Source organism: Python bivittatus, unplaced genomic scaffold (genome assembly GCF_059951505.1).
Source record: "Python bivittatus isolate LINGU-HERP-01145 unplaced genomic scaffold, Pbiv_v1 ctg000610_np1212, whole genome shotgun sequence".
NCBI lineage: Eukaryota > Metazoa > Chordata > Lepidosauria > Squamata > Pythonidae > Python > Python bivittatus.
In genome coordinates this window covers 59,777,579-59,794,000 of record NW_028277088.1, presented here as the reverse complement: position 1 = coordinate 59,794,000, position 16,422 = coordinate 59,777,579, and the positions used below count along the sequence as shown (strand labels likewise).

Here is a 16,422-nt window from a genome sequence, read left to right as displayed (position 1 = left end):
TCCAAACACAGTGAGTTGAGTTTAGACCAAAACGTTCTTCTTTGGTTTCATCTGACCATATGACATTCTCCCAATCCTCTTCTGGATCATCCAAATGCTCTCTAGCAAACTTCAGATGGGCCCGGACATGTACTGGCTTAAGCAGGGGGACACGTCTGGCACTGCAGGATTCGAGTCCCTGGCAGCGTAGTGTGTTACTGATGGTCCCAGCTCTCTGCAGGTCATTCACTAGGTCCCCCCATGTGGTTCTGGGATTTTTGCTCACCGTTCTTGTGATCATTTTGACCCCACAGGGTGAGATCTTACATGGAGCCCCAGATCGAGGGAGATTATCAGTGGTCTTGTATGTCTTCCATTTTCTAATTATTGCTCCCACAGTTGATTTCTTCACACCAAGCTGCTTGCCTATTGCAGATTCAGTCTTCCCAGCCTGGTGCAGGTCTACAATTTTGTTTCTAGTGTCCTTCAACAGCTCCTTGGTCTTGGCCATAGTGGAGTTTGGAGTGTGACTGTTTGAGGTTGTGGACAGGTGTCTTTTATACTGATAACAAGGTCAAACAGATGCCATTACTACAGGTAACGAGTGGAGGACAGAGGAGCCTCTTAAAGAAGTAGTTACAGGTCTGTGAGAGCTAGACATCTTGCTTGTTTGTAGGTGACCAAATACTTATTTTCCACCATGATTTGCAAATAAATTCTTTAAAAATCAGACAATGTGATTTTCTGGATTTTTTTTTCTCATTTTGTCTCTCATAGTTGAGGTATACCTATGATGAAAATTACAGGCCTCTCTCATCTTTTTAAGTGGGAGAACTTGCACAATTGGTGGCTGACTAAATACTTTTTTGCCCCACTGTAAGTATTCACAGAACAGGCTCTCTGGAACTGATCTTCAAAATTAAAGATACTTACATTATGTGTGAAGAAGTATTGTAGGCCACTGCTAGCCCAAACTCCGAGACCATCACTGCATGGCTCTCCTGCTGAGTAGATGTAAATGCTGCTAGGAGAAATCCTGGCTCCATCAATATCCCTGGTTCCAATACATGATGATCTGGAAAAAGACGGCACTTTAAGGACAAGCACCAGGCTGTGGAAATATTCCAGGAAGTTTAGGGCCATGTACCAAAATGATATAGGCATATAACTAACTTGGGTTCAAAAATAACAGCAATTTCTCTGCTGTCATGTATGGCTTGGATCTTCTTAGTTACCCCTAGAATCCAATGTTGTGATCAAGGATGTGTGGTTTGAGGAGGTAGCCTGTCCTGTTATCAGATAGATGACACCCTGAATAGGATACAGATTGTCCTTTTGCAAACCCGGATACTGTAGGCTTAAGGATAAATTTTAAAAAGCTCATCTGAAAGAGCTCAAGCTCCTAAATTCATCAGAGCTTTTGGAGACACAGGTAGTAGCAAAGCATCTTTTCCAGCAAAAAATTCTTCTCATATTCTGCAAGTAGCGCAGTACCAGTGGCTGCATTCTTAAGTTCTTAAGACATATAGTAGCCACACAATCAACCAACAATACTCTTAGCACAAAAGCCTTTGTGTTATTTCCAAGTTGATATCTTCAACATGGCATGTACCCAGATTCCACATCTTATGTGGGAAGACTCCTCAGTTGATAGATGAAGAACTGCAATCTTTCACTTCTTTGTTCCTAGATGCTATGGTCACAACAGGCAACTCTAAAATATACTGGAAAACATATTACCTCAACCATTGACAGCAGAACCTTTGGAGCCAGAGGAAGTGCAACAGGCAGCACATCAACACCTTGGAATTGATATTAGTGATAAAAGAATTTTGAGAATTTGAAACTCTTTTGAAGCTGCCATGGACAATACCATGTTTCTGTAGCATATGAACAACTTGGTATTTCTGCTTGCAGACTTTGGAAGAAAGTCTTTGGTGTTGGTGTATCTTCTGGCGATACACATGGCAGGCATTGCTAATATTCTCAACTGCTAAGTTGTCAGTAAAATATTCAGAAATTGGGAACAACTGAGAATAGACTTGCTCACTATCAGTGAAAGCACTTTTTGCTACCCAAACTAATGCTCCTGTAACTTGCAATCAGAAAGATCTGAGATTGACTTCAATCTTTAGGGATGTTAAAGAAATCTTAAATTTCTAGGAAGTTGTACATGCACAAATCCTGTTACAAATTTAAAATAAATTTTAGTTGTTACAAATCACCACACTTGGTCTCTTGGACTAGTACAGTTACATATATTTTCTTTCACACTTAGAATCATTTGTACTGTCACTAGTGTGACTGCAAGTTTATTTGGCTAACTGCATGTTTACTTTGCAAACAATGCTGTGTACCACAGTTCTTTCCAAATGATTCACTATTCTTCCTGTTCTCTCACCCTTTAGCAAAATGATATTAGAGATATTAAGAATATTCATCTTCCTGTATGAACACCAACCCTGAACTGAGCTTTCTCCCATTCCTCTTAAAGCCTTCCAGCCAGTTGGACATGATTTTATACAGTCTGGATGTTGAGCTTTTTATCAGTGATAGATGTTTATTTTTGTCCAAACAAGGACAGACTGGTCTTTGCTCAATATTTCTCAGTTGTTTCAGCAATATATTTGTGCTTCCAGCCGAGTAAGTGCCTTCATCTTTCTCAAGTTTAGAGACCTTCTATTTGAGCATGGCAGCTTCAGTGGTATGTTGAAGGAAGTCTCCCTCCAAACATATGCAAACCTGCAGCTTGGTCCATGAATTCAGTCTTCATTAAATATTATCACTTTGATCTTCGATCTCCAAATGATTCCTCTTCAGATGAGGTCCTTCTTTTGATTGCCTATTGATACCATCTGTTCTCCAGGTATATAGCTGGTTACTTTACCATCAGTGTGAATTACAAAGGCCACAGTGAAGAATTGGTTATTTGTTTGTAACTCTAGCACTACATATGCCGACTGAATTTATTCTCTGACTCCTTTCACTGTCTATATTTTCTCTATTTGGGACTTCAAGAAAGCAGATTTTCATAAATTCAAAGCAGTGGTAAACAGGATTCCATAGAAGCTAATGGGAAAAGTTGGTCTAGATTGGTAGATGTTCCTAAATAAAGAGATATTAAAAGCACAATTGTGAGCAAGTTCAATGAGGGGGGGAAATATAGGAGACTATAGAGGAGATATGAGGAAAATGAAAGCTCAGAATGAGCTGAGGTTCACAGATGCTAATAATAATAAAAAGAGCTTATTTAAGTATGTTTTTTAAAAAGCATCAGTTCACCAGTTGTTCAGTGAAGATGGAGTATGTTCTTATATTTTTCTGATATTTCTAACTATCACATATTCATAGAAGTTATTTTATAAATTTCAATCTGTCTTTGGGTGTTTGGTGCCTTTCTATTGTGCAGGAGCTTGTTGTCCTTTGTATGCAGGAATGTTGAGGGTCTTATATGACAAGGAAAAATTGGATACTTTTGCCAGGGTAAGTAAGCACTGTGTCTTCTATTTAAAAAGTTATAGCATTGTGGATGCCGTCTATTCTGGACTTGCAGATATTCAGTAGAATTTGTAACTGGGTATGTGGGAACAGGAATGGAAAACAAACAATCCTTTATTGAACAGTGAAAGATCTTCCTTGTAGTGACATAAGGGAAGCCCATGTGGCACAAATTGTGGTCAATTTTTCTGGACTGTAGCTAGTAGCTGCAGTCTAAATATAGATTGCACTTAGCAAGTGACTATTTACATGCATGCTGCCTTGCCAGTACCAAAGAGATCTTTCTTACCTCCTAACTAGCCAGTACTATTTAACCAGGGTGGGGGTTTCAGAATTAGTGGGCAAGGAAATTAAAGAGGAGATAAGACAAAAGAAAAGAAAAGCTAAGTAGTCTAGTTTGTGCCAACACCTCTCCATTCTTTTCTAGCCTCGCAAGCCATCCATCCTGTGAGAGATTGTGGGGAGACTAAGTAGAGTAATGAAAAGAAAATTAGACATAAACAACAAGAAATAGGAGGGGAGTCCATTGATAGCTTATTTCATGAATGGCAACTCAATAGATGGCAAGAAACCTGGGAAGAAATTCTTCAAAAACATTCTGAGAGACTTCACCTTAACTAACTCACTAATAAATGACGGTTGGAAATTCCTCTTGCAGTTTCCAGGAGTCTGTATTTACCCCTAACACTAGCCTTAAAGATACCTTAAAGAAGTCTGTGAAATTCTTCATCTTGCCCAGCTACGTGGGGCTAGACATTTGGTTATACCTTGGGCCAGTCACTTTCTCTCAGCCCTAGGAAGGAGGCAGTGGCAAAACACTTATGAACAACCAAGTTTGTCAAGAAAACTGCAGGGACTTGTCCAGGCAGTCTCCGAAAATTGGACACGATTGAATGGATTAAAAAAAATCCATGTACCACTTCATACATTGCCTTTTGTTCTTTAAACTTTTCATCTGTTTTTCAGGATCTCATCAACTCCATCCAACCATAATTTTCTCACTCTTCTGCTTCTTCTTTACCCAGTTATTCTTTTTTTCATATATTTATTTGTAATTGAAACTGAAAAACTTTATTGCAGTCATTAACTAGCAAAAAGGGAATCAGTATGGAAAATCTCCAAAAATGAATTAACAATACAGTATTAGGATAGTTAGGAGAAATACATAGAAAAATTTTTGACTAAATACTATATTGAAAACAGAGAATGTTGAGATACTTGCTCAGGGTACACATGTACAACAAAAAAGAAAAGGGATTTAGATTAGTACTCAGAGTACTATAAACTTTAAAATGGTAACATAAAATTCAAGTAAATATTGATAAATTCAGCAATAAAATAATCCATAAGGGATTTGTGGGTTATAAACTCCACTTGCAGGCCTGTCAAACTTGAGAAGAGTGTTGTCAGGATCTGCGCAAGCTACCATTTAAAGGCTATTATCTCAGCTAGAGGCGCCAGCAAGGTTGAACAGCTGTGAGACCCAGGAAGAGGCATGAAGAATTCAAGCGGGAAAAGTAGAATAGAGGGGGGTTAAAAGGAGAGCTCTGACTAGGGAGGGTCAGTCTCAGCAATTTCTATGGAATGCTGTATGCTGCTTCTCAATAAAGAAATCTTTGCTGGAAACAAATAGACTCCAGAGGATTTACTGGTCTTGGGAATTGAGCGTGCAGACTCTGACATTTGTACAGATCGTCCTCGCTTAACGATCCCGGGACTGGAATTTCTGTCACTTAAGCAATGCAGTCCTTAGGTAAAACATCACGTGACTGTGCCGCTTAGCAACAGCAGTTTCAGTGGTCCTGGTTGCAGTCATTAGGCCAGGACTGTGCCATCACGGGTGAGGACCTCATGCTTCTCCTGCCCTATTACTCTCACCTCTGCTTCAACTCCGCTGCTCCTGCCACACTGCACTCCGCCCTGTATGCCCTCCACCCTGCATTCTGCTGCTTCTGCCACCCCCAGCTAACCTTCATCATCATCTTCCTCCCGCTGCTGACAAGACGCACCAGCCTGGCCCTTCACAAGGCAACTGCTAGCCACATGCAGCCTTCTTCCCAAAGACTTACAGCAAAGGCAGGTGCAGTGGAGTGCAAGGTGACAAGGGTGGTGGAGCTGAAGTGGAGGTGAGTGTAGCAAGGCAGGAAAAGTGTGAGGTCCTCGCCTAATGACAGTGCAGTCCTGGCCTAACGATAAGGGGAGATAGGCGGGTGGGGGGAGTTGAAGCACACCCTGTAGTTGTAAATGCAGGTGGGCTGCCAAGTGCCCAAATCTTGATAACGTGACGGGGGCGCTGCAATGGCCATAACTTCAAGGACTGGGCGTAAGTACCATTTGCTCAGTGCTGTCATAACTTCGAACACTCACTAAATGAATGGTCTTTAAGTGAGGACTACCTGTAGTATAATAACTGACAGGGCACGTACACACCAAGATATAAACACCTTCAAAGAGATAAAAGGTAACCAAGAGTTAATGCTGAGTCTGGGACATTTCTGTCTATCCATACTCAGACAGGTTCAGTTGCTCTTTATTATCCTTTGCCTGGATTTGCAGTTAAGGTGCTAGCCTAGAAACCAGAAGACTGTGAGTTCTAGGCCTCCTTTAGGCAAGAAAGCTGGCTGGGTGACTTTGGGCCAGTCACTTTCTCTCAGCCCAACCCACCTCACAGGGTGGTTGTTGTAGGAAAATAGGTGGCAGGAGTATTAGGTATGTTTGCCACCTTGAGTTGACCTCCCCCCCCCCTGCTGTATATATATAAAAGGCAGGACAAAAATATAACAACAATAACAAAATAATAATAATAATGATATAAAAAACCAGGCTACTTTGTGTGTTATTTCAGGATTAATATTTCAGAAATTGCATGCAATGTTGGTTGGTGAATCCTGTTTTGCTGGTCAGGAGTGGTGTAATTAGAGTACTTTCAGGTTCTGTATAAAAGTGGCAGTACTGCACTGGAAGGAAGAACATGTTTGATAGTTTCAACCTGTCCTGAGTCACAGGGACATGCTTGTAGTGAACATGGTATATTTTTGTATTTTCCAGTCAGAAGTGCTAAGGGGAGAGCATTACATCGGACTAAGGTGAAGGCCCTCGTTTATTTGTGACCAAATCACAGAATTTAAAAAATATAGCATGCCATTAATACATGTGTAACTAAGTACATACATAAAAGAGAGGAATCTTATAAAGTCAACATTGCATTGAAGGGACCTAACAGTTTCTATAAGCTAAGGCTATAAACAAAAATTTTGCTACTGCCTTTGAAACACCTGGATATTGGCCATTTAATAATCTCCTTGTTGTGAGTGGAGTTAATCAGACTCAAGAGCAGGTGTATTAGCTCTGAATGCCAATGCGCATACAGTGGGCACTTTAAAAGGTTGTGTGAAAGAGACTCAACCTCTGTTTGGGCAAATACATACTTGATCTTCATATGGAAGGTTGGCATATCAATTAGCTGTAGGGAGAGCATGTATAAGGGCTAGGGAGAAAAGCCTTCTATGGGGCATACAGAATCTTATAGAAGTAGTTGGGGAGTGTCTAGGGGTAGAGATCAATTTGTAGGTATGAGAGATGGGAAAGTTTGGCTCTGTCCACCTGAACTTTTATGTTTCTCCTGAGACATTTCCAACTTTCACTTCAGTATAATTAAGTGGGCAGAAACATGTTCATATACACAGCTGTCACTTTTGACAAATATTCATTCCTTACAACATACTATCTTTCTGCCAGCACTTGCAGATCTTAAAATTTCTTCTTCCATGTTTGTATCTTTGATAAAAGCTTTAACTTATAAGTACACAAATTAGTCTACTTACTCTAATCTTTTGCAGTCATTCACGTCAGTCTCCCTGTCATAGACAATAATACCCTGGTCTTTGTTACATTAAATCCATACTCCTCATTAGAACATGCAATATATCTAATATTTCTTGCAAATTGTTCAGGATTTTAGCCAACAATACAGCATCAATACAAAAGTACACAGACATTCATATCCCCACCAACATACTCTTATATTACCACAGCAAAGTGCTATACATTTCTCCATAAATACATTGAACAACCAAGCAGATTTCATACATCCTTGTCTTAATCTCTGTTCAGTGTTGAATTATTAGCTTAAAGCAATCAGTTTCTTCTCACATATCTGTTACTTTCATCATATTCCCATTTTCATATTCTGCAACCAGCCTTCAAATCCATATTTGTGCAAAACATCCCATAATCAAAGTTTATTCACTTAATTACTTGCTTTCTCTAAATCAACAGTTTTGGTAAACTTTTTCAACACAGCCATACATTTCTCAATGACCTGCTGAAAAGCAAAAACTGGGTCTGCACATCCCCCACACTGTATTTCCCAGATTTTGCTCTCAGTCACCTTGCATACATTTTCAGTCAGAATGCAGCCATTCCCAGGCATGTGTAACAAAACAATCAGCAACAATACCTTTTGCACTCTTGTTCTCTTTTTCTTTATATAAGGGAACAGTAACAGTATTCGTCAATAATCAGGCACATATACAGTCTTCACATATTGGTTAATCAAGTCACGCAGCCACTCCATAAGCAAAACATGTATTTTTAGTTAGAACTATCAACACCTGCAGTCTTAAACATTTTTTAACATTTTCACAATGATGAATTCCTTTTCATTTTTTATACTAATATTTATAGCAATCATTTTGCTTCTACTTCTCAGTGTATTGGTATAATTCCCATGTAGGTCTCTAAATCCATTCACTTTGCTGGAGGTTTATCACTTAGACCTTTCTACCCCCTTTCAAAATCATTTTTTTTTATTAGAATCATGCATTTTCTCTACCTTTTAAAATCTTAACTGTTCATAAAATGTCATTGATGACATTCTATGCTGCAGTCATTCTCTTATATGCATTTTTTGTCTCATCCACTGCCTTTTTTACTTCACCAAGCATCCTTTTTCATATTTCTCACTCTTCTGCTGCACTTTCCAACATGATTCTTTTCACTCTGCTTCAAGCAACTTCCACATCATCTTTCCTCACATCAATTTTCATTCATTCATTTGGAACATTAATCTATTGCTATTTTTTAAACATAGGAATTGTACTTTCAATACCTATTCTGTACTCCCACTTCTTTCCTCTAATCCATTTCTCCCCTGAGATTCCCTCTTAACATTACAAAGAATGGTCTGTATCACATTCAGATCTTTTTCTAATCATGCTTTTAGATTTATATTCATTCTTCTATGGATACAAATGAATGAAATTATGCTTAAACTGCATATTTGAATCAAACCAATGTTTTCTAAACAGGTTCTCATCTAGGAATCATTATTTTAATTCATTCTTGAGTCTCTGGCCCAATCACTCACCTCCACAATAACAGATCAGTCTATCTTTATTCAGATCTATTACATCTCTGCTTTTAATCTTAGTTGCACAACCACACATGTCTGTTTTTCTTTTCTTGATTTCATCCATTTGTTCATGCTGTGTATAATTTATTCCACTTGCATTTAAAATTTCAATCATCCATGAATCATAGTTGTCACCTGATGGGACTATGAATTTCATCATGACTTTGACCAGTTGAGGCTTTTCATGTAATGCTTTATACTAAAAGAAATAAGAAAGGGAGTAGGCTATGAAGTTGGGTGATGTAGCATTCTCTGCTAATAGAGACAATTCAGTCATGTTTTGCATTTGGTTGAGTATACCAAAAACACAACCAAAGCCCAAATATACTCATGCTATTTTATGAGGATCTCTAATCTACAGAAAGTATTGCACCAACTAAGAGATATATGTACTGTACTACCATACTAGGGATACTGGAAAAACACAATTTTGTAAAATGTCATAAATCTGAAAAAAACTGGATTTTCTTGTAGATAACCAACCAAAAGCCAATCACAGTGCTTGAAATACTTCAAAAGATCCGTCTCCATGTTTCTGTACCACAGTGTGATGTGTTTGGATACTTCAGCATAGAATCTGAAATTATAATTCTTATCATTCCTGTTGATCAGAATCCTAAACTGCTTCAGGTAATGTTTAAAATATTTTTAGTTTTTTGCAGTTAATTTTACTGAAACAGTTCCAGTTTTAGTAGTTGATTTGGGATCTCCATGTTGATTAGGATTTCCAGATGAAATTAATTTCAAACTGAATCTCCAAATCAAATATTTGCACAGCCCTTATCAATAACTTCTATTTTCTAATAAAACAGTGATAAAACATGCAAAGTAGGAAAAAATAGATTAGCTGTCGGAATCTAAGCACTGGCTCAAATGTTAAGTTTATATATTTTTTAAAAAATAGTATTTTTTAAAAGATAGTCATTGGTGAAAATAAATTTCTTTTTAATTATTATTCATATTTGGCTCTCAGAATGCATTCTCAATTCTTTGGAAGAACTTCTCTCTTTTCAGACCAGAGGACATAATAATGGTGCTTTTATTCATTTTAGTAGAAGGCTTTGTTGATTCCCTTGATAGATTGCAAAGACGTGGAACATTTTGGAAAACAGGAGCTGTAATTCGTGTTTGAATAGCATGCTAGGAATTATCCCCCAAATAGTATACATGGCTAGAATAAAAACTAAGTTTGATGTAATGTAATTTTAAATTAAATTTGTGCCTAAAATTTACCAGTTGAAAAAAGCATTCTAGCAACTGTTACATTGAGATAAATAAAAGAATCAGAACACAACCTAAATTCTCCAAGTCCTAAACATGTCAAAATTATTACTGAGACCCAATAGTAGCAAGTCTGATTTACTCCAGTTTATGGAATAACCATACATAATACTCTTGTATTGAAAATAAATCAAAACAGATATTTCTGGTTTATCTATGTTTTCATGGATATCTTCAGTTACTGAAATTCTGTAATTCTTTTAATATTTTCACATTTTCTAATGGAACAATGAGAGATTCCAAAACCAAATTAAAATGAAAGAGAAACAGGGCATGCTTAACATGTAACACAAGGTAAATGTAAAAAAAGCAAAAATAAACTATTAATAATTGCACATTTGAATAAAGGATTGAATAAAACATGTCAATTGAAACTTCCTAAGGTGATCCTATAATAGATCAAATGCTGCTTCAGAAATCTTCAAGAAACACTATCAAAAGCTTCCTTAGCAACAATATTTGAGATTGTGCAGAGATATGAATCTTTTTAGAATTTCTCCAAAATGGTTTGAAGGAGTGATTTAATCAAATTTCCTTTGAATTATATTATTTCTTTAATAAGTATGTAAAGTTCTAATAAATATGCCAAGGAGAGGAAGAAATTCAAAAGGAGGGAAAATATATTCTTTGCTTTTTCTTTTTAAAAGGCCTGATCCAAAAAAGAAAGAAGGAAAAATATAAAACATGCCGACAGACATTTTTTTAGAACTGGCCATTTGAGATGGAGTGATTTCCTGCAAGCCAAAGTTTTTATAGCTCTCCAAAAATGTATTAAGGAGGAGACATTGGGCTGTTTTTCACTGAATTGGGGGGATAATACTTCAGAATTTGTATTTTAATTATGAATGTTCAAAATCATTTTTAAAAATTTGTGGAGTCAACAAGAGAATGGGGAAAAGGAATAAATCTATAGAATGAATTCTGGAATGATAGTCTCTTCAAAGCAACCAATATATATACAAATATAGAATACTACAGAATATAATCCCTGCTGTGCATTATAAATAAGAAGATACATTCAAGGGCAAATGTGTAAAACAAGCAATATTGGCTCTCTTTGTACATTCTTAACTGGACCAGGAGTTAGCAAGTTGCACAAGTATCTTAATCCACTTAGCTGGAACCTAATCTGATCAGGCATAATTTGGGTTCCTCCTATCAAAACCAGGTTAAATTCCTAGAGAGGTCTACACTAATAGGGTTTCTCTGGGCATTCTGTCTGCTTTAACCCCTTGATGGCCACACAGGAGGGTGGATGATGGGCCTGAAAATAATGAGGTAATCCTCCCATTGTGTCTATCCCAATTATACCATTACAGATTTTAACTTTTTTTTTTTTTTTTTTTGCATTCTAGTGGGGAGAGGGAGGGGGAAAAGGAAATGTGTGTTTTGCTGCAGCTGGGAAGGTTTAAAAAATGGCCATTCTGTAATTGGCAGTGACATCTCAAAGTGAACAGATGATGAGTTATTTGCCTGAGTTATTTGCTGATCTGGTCAACAAGTCTTGCAACTAGAGCCACTAAAAGACAGAGGGAAGGGAAGCCTTTTCCTACTGAGTTTATAAAAGAATTTTGATCTTGCTTCCTGTTACAAGAAAGAAGCACTCTGAATAATTAAAGGATGTCCTCTGGAAAAAACCAAGGTTGCATATTTTCCATAATGGCATCCTCTTCACTATTCACTAAATTCAATATTATGTTTTCCTAGATTGAAGCGTGCAATAAAGAAGCAGAAAAGATAGAATCACTGATCAACTCAGACAGTCCTGCTTTAGCATCCCATGTGCCTCTCTCAGCGCTTATTGCAGCCCAGGTGGAAGTTTCATTCAAGATGTCCTCTTCCCACAGTCAAGTTATATCAGCAGAGTATTTGGTCTTTTGGAGCCTTGTGCTAATTTTCTCAGCCATCATGTGTAATACATAGTCAAAACAAAAAATGTTCAAATAGACTTTGGTATTTGATTTGCGAAAGACATTCAGATCTAGTGAGGTAATAATAATGTCATAATCTGCGGACCTATTTGTGGGCCCACACAATACCAGCTATGACATTTTAATTACAAAATTAGATTATTTGGCATTAACTTAGTGTTTAATATACAGCAAATAAGCAGTGCTGCACAGTATAACAAAGATGTTTTCTTCAGTGCTGAAGGCAGCATACTACGGTCACTGTGGTGCTTATGTGTACACACTCATTTCTTTTAGCCCTGTTCAGTCAGGCTTGTTTGGAAATGTCTACTGTAGGGTTTTGAATGTCCTGGCAAGGGAGGCTAAGCTGGCTTCAGATCTCTGTACATGGAAAATCATTTTTAGTCAGATAGCTTGCTGCTATCATGGGTCTTGTGATTTCTTACTGATGAGTTCAATTATTTTTTAAAATAATAACTTTAGTGTTCTAACTGTTTTGGATCATTAGATGCCCTGAGCATTATTTTAGTGGCAAGGCAAGATATAAATTAAAGGAATAAATTATTAAATAAATATTGTTGGATCTTTTAAACTGACAATAGTAACAGGGCATACTAAATGAGTGTATATGCATCAGGTATATAACAGATATATAGCACGCTTTTTTCAGTTCTGGGAAATTTTCTTCTGTCACAAGCCTTAAACTGCACCTCAGCACCCAAGTGTCAGTATAAGTCAGGCAAACTTTTTGGAAGCATTATTTTTTAACAAGCATATGCTCAGTTGCATTTTTATCAGTTTTTTTCCCCATTATTATCCTTTAAACCATGAATAATAATTCTAAACCTAGCTTATCCAAAGAAAGTTATTAAGCAGAATTAGAAGTACAAGGGAAAAATTAAAGACATAGATGCCAAATAACATTCAAGGGTATATTTTCCTCACATTATGCAAGTGTGCGCTTTCCTCTGTGCTGTGCAAGGATGCCATAGTGTGTATGCCAATGCCAATTTCTATTTTGCACCCAAGTAATCCATATAGAAGCGCACGTGATGCATCTATTCTGCATATGCGAACAGCTTATTGAGAGGCAAGGTTGAATCAAAGTAATGGTTTTAGTTTCCCTTGAAGATGAAATTGGTGTGTGTGCATGTATGTGTAATTGTGTGTATAATTTTCACAGCTGACACATATTTTATAAGGTTAAAAAGTTATTTTTATATTACTTTAGAGCAGGGGTGCAAAAAGTGCAGCTGGATGGTCACATGCAGCCCTCAGTGCAATGGAAATAGCACACCCCTGATTTAGAGGTATATTATTCAGAATATCCATTTTAAAAATTAGTATTTTGAAGGAAAATACTGCTGCTACTAAATAAATGTACCAAAAATGAATAAGTTTTCATGTAGAATCCTAGAATCATATTACTGGAAGTAAATACATAATGAAGAATATAGCCATGGGCCTTATTCTGCAAAGAATGTGAAGTAAAATTACACGTGCACAGAAGAATTTGCTGAATATTGTTGCCCCATTGTCAGTCATGTTTTAAGTAGTTTTCTTTCTTGTGTTAAAATGTATAAAATGTGCAGCTTGAATAACAAACATTGTTTACACTGACTTTCTTTGAAAAGTGATATGATAAAGAGCATTAAGATATTTGTGAATGTCACTCTAAATAATGCAGTATTTCTATATTATTCTAGATACTGTGGTAAGGATATTACACTATTACACTCCTAGTGGGTTACTATTTTATGCAAAGTGTGTATCAGAGGACAAAATCCAGCAGGAAAGTCTTCTGTACAAATCATAAACAGAAACTGTTCAGGTGCTAGAGAGAGATTATTACATGATAATCTGCTGGATTATGCTCTTATACTTTTTGTGCACCTGACCTTTTCTAATATTTTGTTATCAGTATTATTATAGGTCACTTTGAAGTATGTATAAATAGCACCATCTGTGCCAAATTGTTAAATATTAAAATACGAAGTGAAAACTATTTTAGCATCTTTGTTGGCAACAGTTTGTGGCAATTATTTTGTTTTGATTCTTATAAAAAATAAATCTTTGCAATGTAATATCAAAGCTTTTATTTTAATAAAATATTTTTTATATTTTATGTCTCATTTACAAATGTATAATTTCATAAAAATGGTACATTTTAACATTCATAGTTTTGTTGTTATACTGTATATTAATAATAAGCATCTTTTCCAATGTTAAACCACAAATCACCTTAATTTTTTAAAAATGGAAGAAAGAGAAATAGTGACATTCTGCATCAGGATAACAGTTATTTCAATGCACTATGTGAGATAAGCTATTGGAACAATGAAGAAAAAGCTAGAAATCTTTGGTGCCTTCTGGCTGTCTTTCTCAACTTGTAGTACTTTCCCCTTTCCTGCACAGTTATGTTACTCTGACTGCCACAAAGTTTTGTTTCTGGGCAGCTGCAGGAAGAAATCTCAGTGCATAAGGAGATGCCATCAGAACTGAAAATTCCATATGTGAGACAAACTCTGTTTGCGAGAACAATATAACTCAGTAAGTTAGAAAAACTGGGATAACTTGAAAGATAAGAAATCTTTAAATGTGACAAAATATTCTAACAGCAATCTTTTTCTTACAAAGCATTTAATGGATTCTGTTCTAACCCTTTGTCTTTGCTTATTAACAGTGACTCAAAGTTAAGCAAGGTTCTCAGGTTACGTAACCAGAAAGGTGGCTCTTTAATTCTTAGCTCTGTTGGCCCACCACCTGGAGCTTGCTAATGCTGACATAATTGGATGAGTCCATGCACTTACTTACACTTTTCAATATTATATGTGTTCAAAGCACAGATAGTAGAACCAAATATTTAGAATAAGTTACATATTTTTCAGTTTCACATCAGATTCAATCCACACTACAAGACATCCACAAGTTACCATAATTTCATTTGCATGCCATTCTTTTTTTTTTTCATGGGGTTTAAAGAAAAATTTAGTTCAAATTTTGGTTTCAGAGGAATTTCTTCTCAAAGAAGATCTAAACTAAGGTTCCTGAACAATTTCATTACCTAATCTGGGCAATTCGCCAATTTAAAATAATGGAATATACCTTCAAAGTTTTAATTTAATTTAATCTTTTTAAAGTATACTTGTAACACTTTTTAAGTAACAATTCATTTTGAAGTCCTTTTTAAAATAAAACACTGCCTGTGGTTGATTCTGCAACAGATTGCTGTTGCTTTCTACATACCAGCACTAAGTATTTTTCAGTTTTCCTTCTAGCACTGATTTCATTCTAGATTCATGCAAATCAGCAAAGAACCTTAAATCACAGCAGCTAGGATTGCTTATGCTTCATTATATTAAGCTCTGTTGGGTGTGTTGCAGAGCATTTGGAATGAGATTATTGTTGTTTTCCAAAGTGGGTGATGACTCATCTTCAAAGTTAATTTCAAATTCCCCTGGTCCCATTTGATCAGGTGATAGGCTTGAACCACGTGTGGATGGTTCTGTTATTTCATCATTGCTTAGTAATCCCATAGATTCTTCTTCTAGAAAGCCAATTTTATTTCTTTGCTGCTTGATTGGACTTAATTTACTTCTTTGTTCTTGAATTTCTGTATCACTTGCAATGTTTGCAAATGCCTGTAATCGCCTTTTAAGCTGAGATTCTGCTTCTTTGATGTATTGAGCTGCTATTGTTTTTTTGCAGCAATTGATTATGATGCTGTAAGAATTATGTGGAAAAAGTATTATAAGCGAAAATTGCTAAACTATTCATACAAAGCCAGGACATATAATTTGGTTTGGGATTAGGCTGAAAGATAAATATAATCTACTGAAACATAGGATGGAACCCAGTATCATTTAATATTTGCAGAAGTGTAGTTTGGCATGATCATACTCTAAGGATTGTGTGAACCCTTCTGATGACCCATATGTCATTCTTTTTTCTTTTTCCTATGACTTTATTCCAGTTTTATGGAAAATCAACAGTCATTATTAGTGGAAGTAAACTTGAGAGGAAAAACTGGCGCTTTAGCTAATAGTTTAACATCAGCCTCCATATCTTAATTTTAGCTATCACTGTTTCTTAATGGGGGAGGGCATTAGCTACCCAGCTGAGTGCAGCAAGTATAGACCCAGAAATTTGGTCTGAACCACCTCAAGAGTGTTCTTCCCAACAAACAAGCTCATCTGGGCTCCATACAATATTTGGGCCAAGATTTCAGTTTGGAAAGGTTTTAAGGCAGCCAGTACTAGTTTGCCTCCTTTAGTAAAAAAAGAATGGTGAAAACCATAACGTTACATTTTTGGAAGTTAAGTGCCAGCCTGTTCTTGCTTG

General features: G+C 36.5%; 2 protein-coding genes across 5 annotated transcripts in view; one reads left to right on the top strand and one right to left on the bottom strand.

Moving 5' to 3' along the window:
- Positions 1-14,167, top strand: part of RECK (reversion inducing cysteine rich protein with kazal motifs) — a 156,188-nt gene extending 142,021 nt beyond the window's left edge. For 3 of the 4 annotated variants that reach the window (XM_088150155.1, XM_088150154.1, XM_088150153.1), the window contains 3 exons: positions 3,389-3,462; positions 9,365-9,520; positions 11,879-14,167. In XM_088150155.1, coding sequence (XP_088006281.1) covers positions 3,389-3,462; positions 9,365-9,520; positions 11,879-12,094 — 446 coding nt within the window. In that variant the 3' untranslated portion in view covers positions 12,095-14,167. The other variant, XM_088150156.1, reaches the window with a different exon arrangement.
- Positions 14,168-14,223: 56 nt separating this feature from the next.
- Positions 14,224-16,422, bottom strand: part of LOC112541974 (zona pellucida-binding protein 1-like) — a 36,388-nt gene continuing 34,189 nt past the window's right edge. The window contains exon 8 of the mRNA XM_025173542.2: positions 14,224-15,804. Coding sequence (XP_025029310.2) covers positions 15,435-15,804 — 370 coding nt within the window. The 3' untranslated portion in view covers positions 14,224-15,434. The remainder of the gene's footprint in view (positions 15,805-16,422) is intronic.